General features: G+C 51.1%; 1 protein-coding gene across 3 annotated transcripts in view; it reads left to right on the top strand.

Moving 5' to 3' along the window:
* Rph3al (rabphilin 3A like (without C2 domains)) overlaps nucleotides 1–18,320 on the top strand; it is a 136,428-nt gene extending 118,108 nt beyond the window's left edge. For all 3 annotated transcript variants that reach the window (XM_029484108.1, XM_021176264.1, XM_029484107.1), the window contains 3 exons: nucleotides 14,677–14,790; nucleotides 15,949–16,095; nucleotides 17,283–18,320. In XM_029484108.1, coding sequence (XP_029339968.1) covers nucleotides 14,677–14,790; nucleotides 15,949–16,095; nucleotides 17,283–17,317 — 296 coding nt within the window. In that variant the 3' untranslated portion in view covers nucleotides 17,318–18,320. The remainder of the gene's footprint in view (nucleotides 1–14,676; nucleotides 14,791–15,948; nucleotides 16,096–17,282) is intronic.
* The last annotated feature ends 1,093 nt before the right edge of the window (nucleotides 18,321–19,413 follow it).

The following is a 19,413-nucleotide window of genomic DNA, read 5'->3' as shown; positions in this document are numbered from 1 at the left end:
TATTAAAGAGTTTGCCGAATCAGGGAGGTTGTATCAGAGGGCCCTAGCACTTGGGAGGTAGAGGCAGGAGGCTTCTGAATTTCAAGGCTGGTCTCAGTTTTGTATGAACTTCTAGTGAGCTCCAGACTAGCCTGAGCTACAGAGTAAGCCCCTGTCTCAGAACAGTAACAAAAGAAAACCATAATAACAGAAAGCCCTGAAGCCATGTCCTGAAAACTGAAAGCAACAATCTCCTTAGTCCAATGATAGTTGGTAGTTGAGCTTGGTTCAGTTACATTGTGTCCTGCTGGTGCTGAGGATAGCCCAGGCCCTTGAGTGAGCTAGGCACACCCTCTACCACTCACTGTGCACCAGCCATTATTAGACCTTTTCCTTTCAGATTTATTCTATGTGTCTGAGTGGTTTGCCTACATGTATATCTGTGCACCGTGAGTGTGCCTGATGCCCACAGAGGTAAGAGCGGGTGTTAGATCCCAAGTACCTGGAGTTACAGACAGTTGTGAGCCATCATGCAGGTGCTGGGAACTGAATCCAAGTCCTCTGCGTGAGCAGCCAGTGCTCTTAACCATCTCTCTGACCCCCTTATTAGTTTTTAATTGGCACAGAAAAAGCAAGACATAAAGAGCCATTTCTGAATATCAGAAAAGAACAAAAGGAATCGATCCTCTTTGCAGTTGGTGTGTACACCAAGAATTCAACCACGAGGCACTGGAATTTATAGAGAAATTTAGAAACTGACAAGATTTCAGATAAAGTAATTTAGCTGGGCAGTGGTGACACACACCTTTAGTCCCAATACTCAGGAGGCAGAGACAGTCAGATCTCTTAAGTTTGAGGCCAGCCTGACCTGCAAGTCCCCGGACAGCCAGAGCTACACAGAGAAACCCTGTCTTGAAAAACCAAAAAGAAAAATCAATTAAAAAAAATCAATAGCTTTAATCCGTACTGACTAATTGAAGGTGGAAGTGAGAAGACCTATTTGTGATGGCAATAAAAAAGTATTTCATGCCTGGAAGGAAACTTTAAATGGAAATTATAGGGAGCAGCACGAAGAGAATTAAAGTCTCATTGTATTAGTATGCTTGAGCTGCCATGGCAAAACACCCGGACCGCGTGGCCTGTGCTTCAGAGACTGATTTATCCCAGGTCTGGCTGGTAGAGCAAGATCAAGGTGCTGGCAAGCCGCGTCTGGTGAGGGTTTCCCTCTGTGGTGCAGTGGGCGGCCCCCCAGGACTATACTCATCTGTTAACCAAGGCTTCATGTAATTCTTCCAAATACCTGGAGTTTAGGACACCAACATGAATTAAGGTTGGGGACACAAACTTTCAACCCACAACACTTTACCAAGGAATAAACAAGTCCTGGGCAGAAAAGTAGGTAGAACCTTCAGGCCTACCTGGATTGCGGTGGTGCTGCCTTTAATGCCAGCATTTGGGAGGCCTCTGTGAGTTCAAGGCCAGCCTGGTCTATATAGCAAGTTCCAAACCAGCTAGGGATACACTGTCTCAAAAAGGAAAAAAAAATCTTAATACTTCCATTTTTGTAGTTATATATTAATATCTGTCTGATTCCCTTTTTTGTGTGTGGAGTCCGAGAGACAGATGAATGAATGAATGAATATGTGTGTGTGTGTACTATGACGTGGGTAGGCCTGGAAAACTTCATATTAAGCAAAGGAAGCCAGAGTCAAAAGCTACATATTGTATGATCCCTTTCATAAAAAAAATATCTAGCTAGGCAGGCCCATAGACAGATGCATGTGCCGGGGTGGGGAGCATGGGGGAGGGGAGGAACTGCCAGCGAGGACAGTGTACGAAAATGTTCTGAAATTGAATAGTGGTGGCAGTTGCCCAGTGTGATGACTGTAGTAAAAAGCACTGTCTTGTATTCCCCCTAAAGAGTGAATTTCATAGGATATGAGTTATGTGTCTCAGTTTTAAGGCTTGTGAGGAGCTTAGAGAGGCTATTACGGGATCCTCAAGTCGATGACTGGATGGAAATTGAAGCACAGTTGTCCCAAGAACTTATGGTAGCTGAACATAGGGATTTGTCAACTCAGTGGGAGAAGGCATGTTGATTTAATAACCAGAGCCAGTGTGGTTCTGCTTCCGTGTGAGTCCAGAAACACATTATAGCCCGAAATGCTGAGCGAAACAAGGAGCAGGGTGGTGTGGCCTGTGCCTTTAACTCCTGGGTACTCAGAAGGCTGGGCCGAGAGGATCATTTGAGCATAGAGTTCAAGGCCAGTCTGAGCACCACAGTGAAATCAAACCAGTCAGTCCGTCGTTGGAAATATTAAAGATGGAGGAGGTGTGGCCCTGCCCTCTGGATTCCTAAGGAGAACTGTGGGATAGGTAGGCTCACCGCCTCAGCTTGCTCCATTCTTGCTCCTCTGGGTCTGAGGTACTTATTTATGGCAAGGATGCCAGTTAGTGACCCCAGGTAGGCCCATCCACAGTGAGACTCTGGCTCTCATACCAGGAGGAGGCTTCAAGGAAGCCTCAGGGTCAGGTAAGGCCAGCCTTGTGTGCCACCTGGTTTCAAGTGGCACACCAATACTGAGGGCTCGTGGCTCACTGACCCCTTATCAGGGCCTACCCTTCTCCCCCACCTACAGTGTATACATACCTCCACCTCTTCATCCCCTTAGAGATGGCAGACATCAGAAAGGCCAGGGCTTGGTGCAGCTGCAGCTGCCTCAAGCTCTCTGAAGCTCAGAGGCTAATATGTCCCCTCTCTAGAAAGCCTAGGTCACAGCCTGTCCCTCCAGTCTTCTGCCACTTCCTTCTTCCTGCCCTGGTCCTCCTAAGCTGGGTATTTCTTCGTAGATGATACCTTCAAGATCTTAGATACACTAGTTACCTTCAGGATCTGCCCCAGAAAGTACTTCAGGGTTTTGGATTTGTTACATTTGGGTAACTGCAAGAAAAAAAAAAAAAAATTGGGATTTCGATACCACTTCACCGGCTACTAGGTTTTAAGCAATGTTTTCAAGATCCTGACCTAAACAGGGAAGGCTCTGCCGCCCTGTGGAAGCAAGCATTGGGGTTCCATTGGGGTTCCAGTCTGGCTCAGCTGCACTGCAGAGGCTTATCAGGGGTTGCCCTTACTGAGTTATCCCCACCTGACCTAGCCTCCCCCAGGGGGCCAGCACCTCCTAGAGAAGCCGAGTCATTGGAGCTGCACTGGCTGGTCCAGGGCACCCTGTGATTCATGGTCATTATCTCATTTGAAGCTCAGGGCAGCTGCAGACGGTGAAATTGACTCTTCGTGATGGATGAGACGGGAAAGCTGTACAAGGTCACGTAGGCTGCCGTAGGCTGCCGGCTGCACTGAGGGCTGTGGACCCAGGCTCTTCCTCACGAGTGGAGCACATGGCTGACCCTTGTCTCCATCACCACATGGCTGGCTTGGCCCTGTCTGGTAGTTCAGGGGATTTTTCAAGTGAGGGGGTTGTTGCCAGGCTGCTGAAGAAGGGGGTTCTTGTGGCAAAGGAAGGGTGGCCGGAGCTATTCTGCCTATCTGTACTCTTGGCTCCCTCTGCCTGCTGGGCAGCTTGCATCAGGCTGAGACTGCATGGCCTGTGTTGCTGCACCTGTTTCCACCCCATCCACACTCTTAGGACCCACCATCAGCAGGGTCCCCCATCTCTGCTCAGAGCAAACTTTTAGCATCCAGCCACCATTAGACATAATGGATGACCCAGCCAGTGTCTTCCAATTAATTACCATCCAGCCACAGAGCTGAGTACTTTGTGTCTGACAGGGGAATGAGTTTCCTGTCAGTGAGGGCATTCAAGTGGAGGCTGGGTATTACAGTGTGTGTGGGGGGGCGGGTCTTCTGCATCAGAAACTGGGAGACGCTAACCATGGGCTGCCGGTGTGTTTGTTGTTATGCCCCCATGTTAGCGCCTGTCTTGGGGTGGGAGGTCACTGTGGCCTGAGGCTGGGAAAGCCACAAGGCCCATGCAGACTTTGAACCTGTGACCTGTGTCTTGTTAGCACAGAGCTGCAGCCGACTAGGCTAATAAGCAGGCTCCATAGCCACTGATTTTCCATCAAGTGCATATGCCGTTTCCTGACTTCTTAACGCAGCAAGCTATTTATACCCGCCAATCCATTCATTCTTAATGAGCCTCGGTTGTGGATTGTAAAATGTTTTATTTTCAGACAGGATTGCTCACTGCCCAGAGCCAGCTGTTGCTATGCCTCCTTCTTCCATTCTCTGTGCCTGAGAAATTAGCGTTTTGGAAGCTTAGGGCACACACACACACACACACACTTCCTCCTTGGACTCTGAATTGTCCGTTTTTTGTCACATCAGCTGGTCCTGGTACCTGAGTCCCCCACAGCATTCAGAGAACCCAGGAGGATGTGTTGGGTGCTGGGGTCCCGGCTGGCTATAGCAACTGAAAGAAGGCAAGGCAGAGCAGACGGGTGTCCATGTCAGGAGGGAGGATGCCACCTGTCCTTGGGGGCTGAGACTCTGCCTATTGATAGGTCACAATCTGGTGAAGCAGGTGACCCGATCTGGCTGGCTGCTTAAAATTCACTGTCACTTTTTTTTTTTTAACTGCAAAGAACCCTCACTCTGAAAAGAAAATGGAGTTCTTGCTTCTCTCTTAAAAATCAGAAGGTCTGCCAATACCGCCCTCTCAGATAGCAGTGGCTTCCCGTTTCACTGATGGAGTGTTCTCTGGTTTGCCACAGTCCCCAGCCTTCCCTGTTGTCTCTCACAGTCTTTCAGTGTTGCTGTATGTAATTACTAAGGAGGACGATCTGGGCACAACACAGTGGTCAGCTGCTTACCTTGCATGCACCAGACCTAAGCTTCTATCCACACACCACAAAGGAAAGTTCTTCTGGTCCACATCTCTCTGAAAAGAGAAAACACAGAAGAATGGCTATGGAGAGGCTACTTGTTGCAAGAAAAATGAGCAGACTTCCTGGGGCTCCTCATGTAGACCACCTAGCTTGCTGTGGTGGAAGGCAGGGCCCTTGCCTATTGGTGGCCCTGTGCCTGCTGTGAGCACAGAGGAGACCACATAGCCACCTCCCTGGCTTTCCAGGCCAGGCTCCCCCAGCTGGCCTGAAGACACAGCTCTTGGGGCCTTTGGGGCTCAGAGGAATGAAAGCCTTGTTGTGGAATAGTGTGTTCCCATCCCATGAGGGTGACGGGGGAGGGGCTGGAACAGTGAGTGTCCTTTTTCTCCCAGTCATCCTATCTTGGAGTTCAAGGACCCCTCCAAAGGAAGGAGCCCCAACAGAGGAATTTTGAACAGGTAGCAGAGCAATGTGCAAATAGTTCAGGGAGGCCAGCTACACAGCAAAGACCAGCCCCTCTCCCTCTCCCCTCCCTTTCTCCCCTACCATGGGTACACATACACACACACTCCCCACCCACCCCCATACTGCCCCCAAAGCCTAATCAGATTGCCCAGCTCCATCTCACACTGTGCTAAGTGCTCAGAACACTCTGTCCTGCAGTCCCATTACAACATCGTCTTCTGTTCGTCTTGCCACGTCCCATCTTTGCTAATTCTACTCCTCGCAGGGGCTTTACGATCTTAAGATGCTGTGGAAGGTAACTAGGGCTTTTTTTTTTTTAATGTAAAGATAGTAGAAGCCACCAAGCATACACAAAGGCACCCAGCCCAAGAAGGATAATTAGAGAGAGGACCAAGAGTCAGCGTGAGCCACCTGAGAAGTCCCCATTGGTCCCACAAGCACCTTCATGTCTTTGACCCTGGTCTTCACAGTGCAGGGCCACCACCTGGGTAAAGAAAATAAGTGCAAGAAAGTCGGTTTGTCTGGGCTGTGAGAGAACTTGGGTGTCAGAGGCTAGGAAAGAGGCTGTGTGTGTGTGTGTGCGCACGCGCGCTATGGTTCTCCAGTCCACTGTGGCTACCTTTCACCAGGCCCAGCAAAGGATCGTTAGCCTTTGTCCTGTGCATGTAGGAGGGACAGAGGGGTCTTGCACCCCTCCTTAGTTCCCAGTGGTAGCTGCTGCAGAGTCAGGGTTTACAATGTGCGGTGGGGTCTGTGTGGGACTCATGAGCTGATTACCCAACAGAGTGCTGCACTTGCCCATTTACAAAAGGGGTCACAGGGTACAGAGCCCAAATAGTGTGTGTAGTAGTCTTAACAGAGAGGGGACAAGAAATGCCTGCAGTGTTCCAGAAACTCTGCCTCCTGTAGCTCTCAGAGATACAGCTGTGGTCCTGCATTAAAAGGAAAGCCCACGCATGTGGCCTCATCCTGCCTTTATGCCCTGGGTTATGCTAAGCAGCAGTCTCAAAGCAGGAGCCTTAAACAGGGGAGAGTCCCACTCCACACCTTCCCCTTCCCACAGAAGCCCCTGCCTGTCTGTGCTGGCTTAGAAATTGATTTCCCAGAGCAGAAGGCCCTCATTAGCCACACTAGGAAGGTTAGGGGCATGGCTGTCATCTCTAATTTGCCCAAACCCAATGACAGCCTCAGGGGATTAGTCAATCCCATATGCAAGGTGAGGTCTTGAGGTGCCTTGCCCTCCTGGAAGCTGTGTCTGGCTCAAGTGCAGCCAAGGGGGCTCAGAGCTGCCCCTGGGGCCAGCTGGGCTGAGCTCGCTGCACAGAGCACAGCATAATCCTCTGCAGCTGCACACCTGCCTTGCTGGCCAAACCTACAACTTCATCCCACACACTCTGGACTGAATGGCCTTTGGGAATAGGAGTGAAGTGGGCAGAACTGGACCTCCCACTCCTCCTGGTTCCAGGAAAGCGCTGGGGGTCAGAGTGCCGGCTCCACCTTACACAGCTCTCCTTTTGGACTGTCTGTCCATGCCAGGGCAAGGTTGACATTGCAGAAGGTTCCAGCTTGATTCCTCAGTCTTCCCAAGGGCATGACAGGGATGAGGGCCTATCAGAGCCAGGCAGGCAGGTAGCCCATCCTCTTGCCAGTCTCTGAACACAGACACCTGGATCTGAGGCTCCTCTAGGTGGAAAACTATGACAGAGAAACTGGGAGGGAAGGAGACAGAAACTGTGGCCTAGGGGGATGCCCAACACATGGGAGACCAGAAGAAAGACAAAAGGACAAGCCTCAGGCACACAGACGTGCACGCCTGCGATCCCAGCTCTTAGGAACCAAGGCAGGAGGATTTCAAGTAGATTGAGTCACATCCCAAGATCCAGATTTCTTGATCCTTATTATATTTATTTCAGGGGGTGGGTTCAGGCGGCGGTCAGAGGACAACTTGCAGGAGTGGGTTCTCTTCTTCTAACTCAGACCGGCAGGTTAGTGGCAAGCACCTTTAATCCACTGAGCCATCCTACCAGTGAAACAGGCACAAGTTCAAGTCCGGAAGAAACAAAGACTCATGCCACCTGCCAGCCAAGGAGTGCAGGACAGATAGGCTCCCTCTTTTGGGTCTGCCAGAAGCCAGAGCCACCATGTGCAGCCTAACAATATAGAACATACCCAAACCAGTTCATCCCCTTTCCCCCACAGGACATTCATCCAGAGTGTCCTGATCCTCCAAAGGAGGATCATTGCTTAGCTTCAGCTTTCCCTAGACTTTTCGGAATGCCTGGCATACCCCAGGCCTACTTTTGTACCTGCTTAAATGGTGTTTATTTGTAAGTCCCTCCTCTTCCAGGAAGCCCTCTCTGATCTCTCCCCCACTGTCCTACTCTACCCCATTCTGTATATCCTGTTCTCTCTGGGGGAGCAGTTCTTAACATCCACCCTCCTCCTCCTATCCAGAGCTCCTCATTTGAGGTCGGAGGACCAGAGGGTTTTCACACCAGCAACCACATCTCTATTGATCTGTGGATTTGTCTTCATTAGCTGGTGCCTCCTATCTGTCTGTGAGCCCAAAGGAGAGAGAAAATTAAAATCGATGCTCATGAATAAGCCAGCACTGGGACCCCTCCTAGCCTCAGATCTGACCTATCAGTCAGTGCTGTGCCTCTCTGCTGCCCAGGGTCATTCTCAGAGCCTCTAGGGGCAGCCTTGAAGGGTGTCAGGGAAGGAACACACCAAGCTCCTATGGCTCTCTGTCCCTGGCTGCACACTAGGACAGGTTGGAAGCGTACCATGACTCCTGCCTGTCACCTGGTCCCAGGGAAGGACAGGCAGACACTGAGCCTCTTCTGGATGCCAGTGGGCCCATTCCTGGGAGGACAGGTTCCCCTAGCCTTGGGCCATCCTCTTTCCTGGATGGAACCCTGGGGACAAACCAGAGGAAGAGGCCACTGCTCCCCTCCCCCACCCCTAAGAGCAGCTTGCTTCCCTCAGGGGCCATTCATCCCATTCCATGGGAACTTCCCATCCTCCACCCCAGTCCCTGCCCAGGCTGAGGTTATCTGAGTGTCCTTCCGGGAAAAGAGATGAGAGGTGCTCTGCCGTCACCTGTCCTGCTGGCCTGGTGAACTACCTACCTTATCTCTTGCAGACCCTACTGCCCTGCACAGCTCAGAACACAGTTATCAAGTGGCTTTATCTAGGGCCAGGCAGGCTCAGGGAAGGGAGATGGATTTGGGTCACAAGGTGGCCTTCCCCTGGGTTGCTCCAGGCAGGGTAAGGTCAAAGCAGGAAAAACAGGAAGTGGAGGTGGCCGGGTGAGTTCCCTCTGTTCCTGGGGCAGAGGACTCTGGGCAGAAGAAACACATTGAAGAGACTCCTGGGCACTGCATTGAACTCTGAGTTTTAAAACTCTTATCAGCTTGTGTAGTGTTTAGTCTTTTTCTCTGTTGGATCTCATCTTGCTGGGCGTGTTTCTGTCTCGCTCCCCTCCTTCCTGTCCATTTCACAGATGAGACAAATTGAGGCCTAGGGTATGGTATTTGCCCAGGTGCATCCAAGCAGAATCAGGGTTCAAGCCAAGGCAGTGGGCATCCGTGAAACAGCCTCCCTGACGCAGGGCCCATGAGAGGGATGAGTCAGCTGCCTGGAGAGTTTTCCTGAGAGTTTGGAGTCTTTGGGTGAGACAGGGGCATGGATGCCAGTATACTCTGGGCAAGGTGGGAAAACAAGGCTTGCAGCCAAAGATGGGCATGGGTTTGAATGCCAGCCCAGCCTCTAGCCATGCTCTGAGGGGGATCCTGCTCTCTCCTTACCCTGTGAAACATGGCTGGAGCATCCGCACTCCCTCAGAACAGCCAGCCTCCCCTGTGAGGTGGGTTGGGCCCAGAGCATAGAAACATGCACCATGCTAGAGGACGTGAGCCCATGATGTATGTCCCTGGGCTTTGTTGAATGCTCATAGCCACTAGAGAGGGATCCATCCTTCACCCACTGAGCATAGACAGGGAAAGAAAACAGCCTAAGGGGGCACAGCTGGAAAATGACACAAACCCAAGTTAAGGGCACCTCATCACCATGCCATGACTCCCACCTGCTGCCACCCAGACAGGGACAGGGACACACACACCCCATAGCATACACCTATTCTCGAGTATGAGAGCTAAGCCGTGATGGCAGGGCCAACTGCATCTGTGCTGTGCCAGTCTGATGGCCCAGGAAGGTTCATTGCCCTCCCCAAGGCCTAACTGTCTTTCCTTTACGTTAAAAATATTTTTTGTTGTTTTTAGTATGCAAAATTTCCCACCATCTGCTGCTTCTTGGCAGGATGTTAGAAATATCTCCGTACTTCCCTAACTCCCAGAGCTTCCGGAGACTTTGGGCTCCTTGGAGCAGAGCAGCCACTATTCCCCAGGGTCTCCCAAGCTCGCAGCCTGCCGCCATCTTTGCACTGGGCAGGTGGATGTGGCATGGCTCGGGACGGGAGGATAGTTTCCTGGTTTTTTCAATAGTCAGGGACAGCAGCAGCCTGTCCACTACTGAGCTGACCTCACACTACGTCTACACAGGCAGCTGCTGGGTCAGCCTCTTGGGTTTTGCCATGAATCTTGAAGAGGTGCCTAGGATCATGGAGAAAAGGCAATGGCTAAGCAGAGCCTGGAGACAGGTTCTAGTCCGCCATCCCTGTCCCCTGAGGGATGCATCTAGTCCATTGCAGCTGGGTCGGCAGCTGCCACATGTGTCCTGTGAGGCATCAAGGGAGATTTTCCAAAAAGGAAGAGTTCCCACCCCACCCCACCCCCAACCCGCCTCATGTACCAAAGCTCAAGAGTTTCCATGGTGACAGTCAAATTGCAAATCCATCCTCCAAGAATGAACTAGAGAGGGGAAAAAAACCTGCCCATCCCCAGAGAAACGGCCGGGCTAGCTCTAAGCTCCCCAGCCACTGCTGAGGTTGAGGGCCCAGCATGATGGGAAAATCTCAGGGACATCAGGCCCTCCAACCAGTGGACCAGGAAGTCGGGTAGCCAGCTGTGAAGGCTCCCCCTCCTGCCTCATGGTGGGGCCCTATGAGACTGGGTAAGAATACTTTTCTCCTTCAGGCTTTCAGACCAGGGTCTCCCAGGGTTTTCCTACCTCTGTCTAAAAGCCAAAGCAGAGGCAGAAAACGAGCGCTCACTCCCTGACCTGTGGCAGATGCTACCTCCAGACATGCCTCTCGACCCTGGAAGATTTCTAGTCCTGGTCACCGTGCAGAGGGAAAGCAACATCAGTGGCACTCTACCCCAGGTTTGGGGTTTACAGAGACAGGAAAGAGAAAAGGCTGCTTCCGTGACCACTGCGACTTGGTGACATATTTTCAAGGCCCACATGACATGCAGCCTCCTCTCTGTCTTTGCCCCAGTGACTGTAAGTGGCCACCTGCTAGCCAACACTGCCTTCTTTTGCTTTACAAGAGCAGATTGGAAATGGAATTTGAGTCTTCAGCACATAGACCTGATGGCTATGGCCGAGTCCCAGCTTAAATTCCCCCAGGCATGAGGCTGGGCAGATGGTTCTGACAGCAGTGTGTTTGCGGTACAGGCTTGAGGACGGAGGTCTCTCCCCGGCAGCCATGTGAAAAGTTGACACAGTGGTGCACACCTGTAAACCTAGCACTGGGATGGGGGAGACAGAGAGGTCCAGGGTTTACTGGTCTGATAGCCTTGCTCAACTGATTAGTTCCTGAGTCTCAAAAAAGATGTAGTGATAGAGGAATACACTCAACACCAACCTCAGGCTTCTATGTATGCACATCACATATGTAAGCGCATACACACATGCACACTCACACATATATACGCACAATACCCAAGCCTGGCCCAGCTTAAAACTCTGGATACAAAGAGGCCAGGCAAGGGACAGTATGTCTGAAAGAAATGAGTACTTCTCAGCTGGTCCCTGTTTTGTGATCCCATTGTGAGATTGTCACCAGAGGCTGTTCCCCCTTTTCCATGGCTGAACCTTTGGGCTCTGTCACAGGGAACAAGTCAAATGACGGTAGCTGGAGGAAGCTTTCCAGAATTTCTGTGATTTCTTTTAACCCTTGTACAGCACAGCCATCCTTGACATCCAAGTGATATGGCACCCGACCCTCACTCCAGGGCTGTGCCCTCTCTGTAGACCCTGCCTAGCAATTTAAGCCTGCTCCCAGGCCCCCTCTTAGACCATGTACAATAGATGACAGAATGCAAGGGGTTACACTGTAACCAACTCCTGGGACATCGGACCCCACTGTCCCTGCCCCTGGGCATTTGTTCACTGGCTCTAACGGATGCAGGTGTCACTGAGCATCTTAGAGCCCTGTGCCAAGTCCCCAGATCAGCCACAAGGAAGATGGAATATTCCAGGTCAGGAAGCAATGATAGATCATCGTGAACGCCTCTGCCGAGAGATGGAGAGACCAAGGTGGAGGTTAGTCACCAACTCCTCACAGGGACTGTCCTACCCCTATTAGCGTTAGCTAGCTGCCATCCTGTGTTCCTGTATTGCCCCAGTGGGGGGGGGGGCATGGAAAGCTACTTGCTCCAGGTGTCTTAACAAGCAGCCCCACTTCCTGCCCACCCACCCCCACCTCCTGTGTCTGAGGACCCATGGGGTTAGTGTTTAGTCAGCCCAGCAATGAGTCAAAAAAAAAAAATGACATAAGTGTTTGTAGCAGTGATGCCCATAGGGTCTGATCTCTGAGGATTCACGTTCAGTCTAGACCTGGAAAAGGAACTACAAAAAAGCAAGTCAGGTTCTTACCTACAATTCTCATGAACTGGGAAGGGCACACGAACCCAGCCCCATCCCTCTTCTTCTTGGTTCTGTGTCATCAACGGCCAAATCGGGAGTCTTGCCAGTGGCATATGAGAGGAGGACCAAGAACAGAAAAGGGTAAGAGGCTGAAGCAGAGGAGGACAAGCCAGGGACAGACACATTCATCACTCAGAAACAGGAAGTCCACACAAGCCTTCTCTTGGTGGACAGGGGTGTGGGTGTGGCCCTCTCGCTGATGGGAGCCTTTCTATGTCAGCTGGAACACCCTGATGGTTCATGGGGAAAGCTGACAGAAGCACCCACAGGAGGAGACTGCCACCGTCATCCTGGTGGGATAAGGGACGGTCTTGGAGAGAGGAGGGGCATCTAGTACTCATGGTGAGGAGGTAACAGGTTCAGCTTCTATTGAAGGAGGCTAGTGAGGTTACCCAACTGGTGGGTGCTTGCCCGGCATGCACAGAGACCTGGATATGAGCCCCAGCATCATGAAACTCGGCATGGTTGTGGGCTGGAGAGATGGCTTTGTGTTAAGCCTGCATAGAGCTCTGGTAGAGGACCCAAGACCACCTTGGGTGGCTCACGACATCCCATAACTCCAGCTCTGGGGGAGGGGGGGTGTCTAATGCCTCTGACCTTCACGGGCACCTGCATTCATGTGCATACACACACACACACACACACACACAAAAAATAAATCTTCAAACAGAAATCTAGGCATACTCAAATTCCCAGCATGCAAGTGGTAGGGGCAGGTGGATTAAAAATTCAACCATCCTTGGCAATTCAAGGCCCCCCATCTCAAAAAAAAAAAAAAGAAAAGAAAAAAATCCACTTGGGTAGTAAAAGTAACAGGGCATGAAGACCAAATCAAGGCCAACACTATATCATTATCAGAGCTCATTAAGCACTTACTATGTGCGGGCTACTTGGCTTTGAAGAGCCCAGAGCTAAGACTCTTAAGGTTGAGGTGTTTTGCCAGCTCCAACTTTGACTCCTTGTTTTTTGTGACCTGAGTCCCTCAGCCAAAAGGTGGCATAAGCTAAGACACAAAGATTCTCTAGAAGGTTCTGGATCTAGGGTACCAGGTGGAAAACCCATTTCTCCTACCTTTACCTACAGTCAGTTTTCCTAAGTGATCAGCACTTCCTCTGGTGGTGCCGCAGCAATCTCAGTTGACAGAACACTGCTGCAGAAAGTGCTTGGCGCTCAGGACCCTAACCCCAGCCTTGATAGCATGTGTGTATGTGTGTGTGTGTGTGTGTGTGTTCTGTTCTCACCTTCCCACAGATGGGACCTCTGGCTCCTTAGTCAGAGGAGAAAAATGCTCTTGCTGAGAGCCTGGTAAAGCACTCTGTGAAGACCTCACCCACCACCTCCCTCAAAACCACACTTTGCATTTGAAAGGAGAGCCGAGAGCCGGGGCTCTGAACCTCCTGCTCTGTGATCGAAGTCAGTCAGGTTACCTTTGACCCCACATCTACTTATTATCTTTATTATAACTTAGTTACATGCTATGTAAATTAATCAAGAGAGTTAAAAAAGACGCCAGAGCTGTTTCATTAAAACCAAGATTTCATAAAAGTCTTGAAGGAGCAACTTGCCTTTTTTTTTTTTAATCTATTGAATTAGGCGTGGGCAGGCCAACTGCAAAAAGCAGAAGGAAGATATGAAAAAAAAACCCAAAAACCAAAAACCTAGTAAGATTCTGCTCTCTGTTCTATTTCCCAGGGACTTTAGTCTCCACTGATGAGAACGTGAGCCAGGATCACAGGCCATGATACAGGTTGGGCCAAATGGGCCCTTTTCAGAGAAGCACCCGGGGCTGCCTCAGAAGGTTGGCACACGGATGTACGTCCCTGCTTAAAATTAAAATAGAACGTTTGAAGGATGAATATATCCTGTATTATGACGCCCACGGTCGATGAACCAGCCAAATATGGTGTTGAGTGCAGAAATGAGAGTGTTCACTGAGAGCTTCCTCCGAGCCCTCAAGCCCTCACTCCTTGTGGTTCATGACACCCCACTGTGCATGGCTGAAGAGGATGCAAGTTGGCTCCCTACCAGGGCTCCTGATGAAGGAGAGTTAAGTGGTTAGGAACCTCAGCTAGTCTTCCAGTGTTAGGAGTCCATCATCACTGACTGCCATGGGTCCACGCCCCGCTCTCCTGCCTGTGAGACAGAGGAGGACTATTTCCTACCAATCTGAAGCTTTTGTGAATTCAGTTTCTTCTCCATGAAGCCATGGGCCGTGTGTTCAGTGCGGCCAGGCAGAGACCTCAGAGTCCCTGTGCCAAAGGTGGTCATCCATTCCAACCAAGGAAAAGGGATCCAGCCTACAAGGAGGCCACGATGCGTGAAGATGGCTGGTTAAGGAGCGAGCCTTCACTAATGGTGCTGGCCATGTGTGGAGTCCATCCTCCTTAACTGGTGGGAAGGAGCCTCTGGCCCTTCCATTGTTTCTCATGCCCCAGACAAAAGGGCTAACTGAAATTCTTGGCCACTTGGTGGTGGCAAGAGGGAGGCCTGTCCTGCCCCACTGTCTAAGCACAAAAAAATAATCATAACTTCCTCTGCTCTGTCTGTCTGTTCCAGTGGTTTCCAGTGACAGTGACAGTGACTCAGATCTCAGCTCCTCCAGCCTGGAGGACAAACCCTTGCCCTCTGGGGTCAAGGGCACAAAAGGTGACAAGCCTAGAGGGGACTCAGGTAAGCGTGAGGAGAAATTGGCTGTTTGTTTCCAGAGCCTGAGGTGCTGAGTGGTGTTTTGGTTTCTTTGGTGGCAGCTTCTCCACTGGTATCTGTAAAGTGTCCCTAGAAAGGAGTGAGTCCGGTGGCTCAGCAGAACCAGAGAGACCAGGCCCCTCTGTATGCGAGGGATAAGACAGGGCCAGCAGGTTAACCTGGGCAGTGAGGTAGAAGCTGAGAGAGGGGAAATGGAAGGCTTTTCCTCTCTCTAAGCACAAGAATGGTCTTCTGAGAAAAGCACCCGCTTCCTTCATGTCCCCCTGGGTCAGAACTAGGACCTTCGAAGGAAGTTCCACGGAGGCTGATTTTACAGAAGTGCCAAATGCCTGGCATGCACACCATACCATCTCTCCATCCTGTGCCACTGCAGACATTACTAGTTGATTGTGGTGCTCTTTCCCACAGAGCCCTGATGCACCTTCAGAATCCTCCTTCATAGTTTCCCAAGTGCTGAAAACTACTCCTAGACTTGGCATTGGCATCCCCAAGACCTCGGTTTCAGGACAAGGTGCTTCCGCCGCCTCCTCCATGATGGCTTCAGTCCCCTCCCACCATATCAACTCTCAGCTGGGTAGAACCATCTTGAATAAAGTGTAGGTTTGATGGTGCCACCCTCACACATATATGCCTTGTGATCTCCTCCCTCCCTCCAGTTAGTACTTCTGTTTGGAGGCCACCAGTGCATGTGCAAACAACTTAAAGGAGTCAGTTCTCTCTGTCCACCACGTGGGACTAGGGATCAAACCACACATACACACATATATATAGAATTTAAGAGTCAGTAGTTAAAGGTGGCATCTTATTACCATGTTCTCCACATTACCAGACACAACCATTCCTTCTCCCCACCCCTCACTCTGTGAAGGCAGGAAAAGCTATTGATTGCCAATTTTCTTATCAGTAATTAGTTAGGGGAAGAACCCATTCTGTTGCTCTAGTGTGTTTTGGGTCAATCAGCAGAGAGCAGAGGGCTGACTACAACAGACAGGTGTGTGGGTGGGGGCCGCTAGGCAGACAGTCCACATTTACCACCCACAATTCCAGAGACGATTTGGCCAGCTTTTTGCTGGACTGAGCTCAATGCATCTCCATCCACATTCATGAATGGTCCCCTTGCAGGTGGCAGCATGGAGTCACCCAGGCTGGGGCCTGCCCGTCCACCCAGCCATCTCTCGGGCAGTCAGAGCAGCCTGGGCAGTGAGGCTGGGACAGGTGCTACAGAGCCACAGGGAGGTACCCCAGCCCGGCCTGAGCCCAGGGTACCCGGTGAGTACCGCCTTGGTTCTGTTTGTCCAGCAGCAGCTTCATCCCGTCCTCCCTCCCCTAGTGGCTGGTGACATTTTCAATTCTTCATATTTACTGAGCTTTGTGCCAGGCAGTAGGGAGCAAAGGTCAGCCAGACCCATCTCGACCTGCTTTGACCAGAGGGACTCAGAACAGTACCATCTCCACTCCTGGATCACTCGTCTGTCTTCCCTGACTCCTAACAGTCGCAGGCAGTTCTCACTGGGCCCAGTTGGGTCTGTCCTCCTTCTCCAGACTCCTGCTCCATGGCCGAGCAAGCCGATGCCAGCCTGAATCCTGAGAGGGAGATTTGGGGATGTGTGGAGTCTACCACCCCCAAGGGTGGCTTTCTGGGAGCTTTGGTGTTCCCGTGGGACAGGTGTCCCTTGGCTGGTGCTCACAGGCCCAGCATGGGAGCATCACAAGGTGTTTGTCATTCGCAAACCAGAAAAGGCACAGACTCCTTTAAAGACCTGTCCCAGCTAGTCTGGGCCACCCTGGCCAGAGGCCCATAGACACGTACATGAAACAGCATCTGATACACCCCTCAAGCGGTCTGTGTCTACCCCATTAGCCAATGGGAAGGAGACAACAGTAGTCAGGCCTGGGGAGTGGACCCTCTCTACAAACCCAGGTTGCATTCCAGTTTCAGCCCTGACACTGAGCTGTGTGCATCTGGCACACCAGCACTAAACCTATGCGGTGATAAAGGGCAAAAATAGTCAGACATTGGCCATGAAGTTGCTGCAGTCCGCTCTCACAGAAGTGTCCCTCACAGGCTGGCAGGAGCCCTTTGCCCTGTCCAGTAACAATAGTGGGGTTATATGCCCCAGAGAATGGACAAGGGAGTGTTTCTTCCTGGGTCCAAGGCTCCTCCTGGCATACTGAGTTCACTGTGTTGAAGACACCTGTGTTTGGACAGACAGACTGAAGCCCACGGGTGCAGAGAACAAGCTTGAGAGCACACAGCACAGTGGAACAGTGCTGGCTGGTATGCAGGCTCTCTCTGCCCCGGGCCAGCCCTCGACCCTCCCTAGTGCTCAGTCATGGGTGCAAGAAGGCCCTGCCTTGTCACATCTATTTCATCCCAAAGCTGGGCTGTCACCACTGGGGAAGAAGCCACCTCTACTTACTCACTACTCAGTGGTCTTTCTCTTTCTCTCCCAAAGGCAAAAGGCACACATGGGCAACTCCCCGCTACTGAAGTGGCCAGCTGATATCTCCAGGCTGAGGCAGACTCCTCCAGAGGAAGATTCAGAGAGGGACAATGGGGCCAGCCTCGCAGAGCCCCTCTCTGAAGGTTCTTGAGGCTTCCCAAGCTCCTTGATACCTTGACGTGCAACTTAACAAGCCAGTGTTTGGGGACTGAGCATGCTTGCCCCCACCCTGTCGTGCCTTACCGACTATCTCACTCAGCACCCCACCTTTATTTATTGCTCTTCTCCCATCCCAGTCACATCTCTATTTGCTTGGGTCTTGGGTTGGGCTGAGAAGGCCTTCCTATATGCACTGAAGTTTGGGTGGGACCACGCAGGGCTTTCTACTAATGATGAGAAACCTAGCCCTCAGTGTGATCCTGTAGAGCTGAGCAACCTACCCCAACCCCCACCCCCAGTGTTAGCCTGGAGCACCGCCCCTGCCCCTTTCCCTCTTCCTTCAACTGTTGGAGGCCAGAACAGGGTCCTATTTGCCCTGAGGCTCGTCCAGGAGCTGAGTTAAATCCAGCTTTGAGGTTTCCCCGAAGCCCCCTATTGGCCTCTGGATTTTTGTTCCACCCTGAAACACAGCTTCCTCTAAGACATTAAAGCGCTTTTTGTTCTTCAGTGGAAAACAAGGCTCCCACCCTGCCTCATGCTTGCTGGCCCAGCCTGGGAGTTTCAAATTCTAAAAAACCAGAGAAATCTGAAAAAATACTCAAAATACAGAAAAATACAGATGCCTCTGGGAAACCCCTCCCTGGGGTAGGGGTGGGGAGGTGTCCTATGCCCTTCCTTCCCTGAGTCCAGTTCCATCCCTCCCGACCAGTCCCTTTGTCCTTGGAGGGCTTTCTCTCCAAGCCCACCACCGTTAACCTTTTGCCTGTTGCTGCTGGCAGAAGACAAACTTACCATGTCCCTGTGACACGTAACCCGTCAGCACTAACATTATAAACATTCCCTGTGACATGTAACCCATCAGCACTAACATAATAAACACGAGAATTTTCACACGGAGTCAGTCTCTCTCTTCCAAAGACCACAATCCCCACACTCCGACCTGTGTTGGAATAGCGGTGGATGGACTGAAATAGGTAGCGCCAATTCACTGAGACCCTTCTAAAGCCCGAGCAAGAGAAACCAGCCAGATCAGTGTCTCGGTGCACCTCCCAACCCTAACACTAAATCAAGCCCATCTATACAGAAAAACTAACCAAAATGGGTCCTAAATAAACCTACTTCTGGCTACATGTGATAGACTGGGCGCAAGAGTCGTTTCTTCTGTCCCATGCAACACAGATATGAAGGGATGAGAGCTATTTGGAAAACTAAAAAGACGGGACAGGAAGATGCGTTCACTGTCAGCAGCCCTAACTCCCAAGATTCACTTGGGAAGAACTGATCACAAACCTGCCCACTCATCTGCATCTTCCCTGGAAAACTCAGAACTTGGAGGGATCTGGAAGTTCACTAAGGGTCTCAGAAGTACTGGGTTTATTTTGTTTTTAAGAATTGGCCACAGGGCCTGTGGTTGTAGCTCAGTGATAAAGTGCTTACCTAGCATGTAGGAGGCATTCAACCCCCAACACTGCAAAAAGGAATGGAGAATGAGCCCCGGCCTCCTTCCCTTCATGCTCTTCCCCATACTTGCCCCATGGACTCCTGACCCACATGCCCTGGTCACTGTCCTTCCTGACCCTGGTAACAGGTTCAACTGCTAGCCAGAGTTGAGCTAGAAATATAGTTTAGAGGATGAAACACAGTCAGAGGCTGGGTAAGGTCCCTTGCTGAAACCTACAATGGCCAGAAAACAGCCTTGACAGCCAGGCCTACTTGTCACCCTCCCTCTCCCAAAGCAAGACACTTGAGTTTCTATAGCCATCCAATATGGATCCTGATACTAAGGAGTCAACAGACAGCGAGTCTCTACTATTCCCTAGTGGGAAGAACCCAGTCTGTAGGCCATATCCACGTGCAGGGAGCAGCCAGCCAGCCTTGGTTTTCACATGTTAGGAACAGGTAAAGGCTCCCAGAGCCTGGCTAACCAAACCAAACAAAACCCTAGATAGTGCCAGTTCATAGGAGGAAAAACTTAGATCCTCTG

This window comes from Mus caroli, chromosome 11 (assembly GCF_900094665.2).
Source record: "Mus caroli chromosome 11, CAROLI_EIJ_v1.1, whole genome shotgun sequence".
NCBI lineage: Eukaryota > Metazoa > Chordata > Mammalia > Rodentia > Muridae > Mus > Mus caroli.
This window is presented reverse-complemented; position numbering and strand designations above follow the sequence as displayed.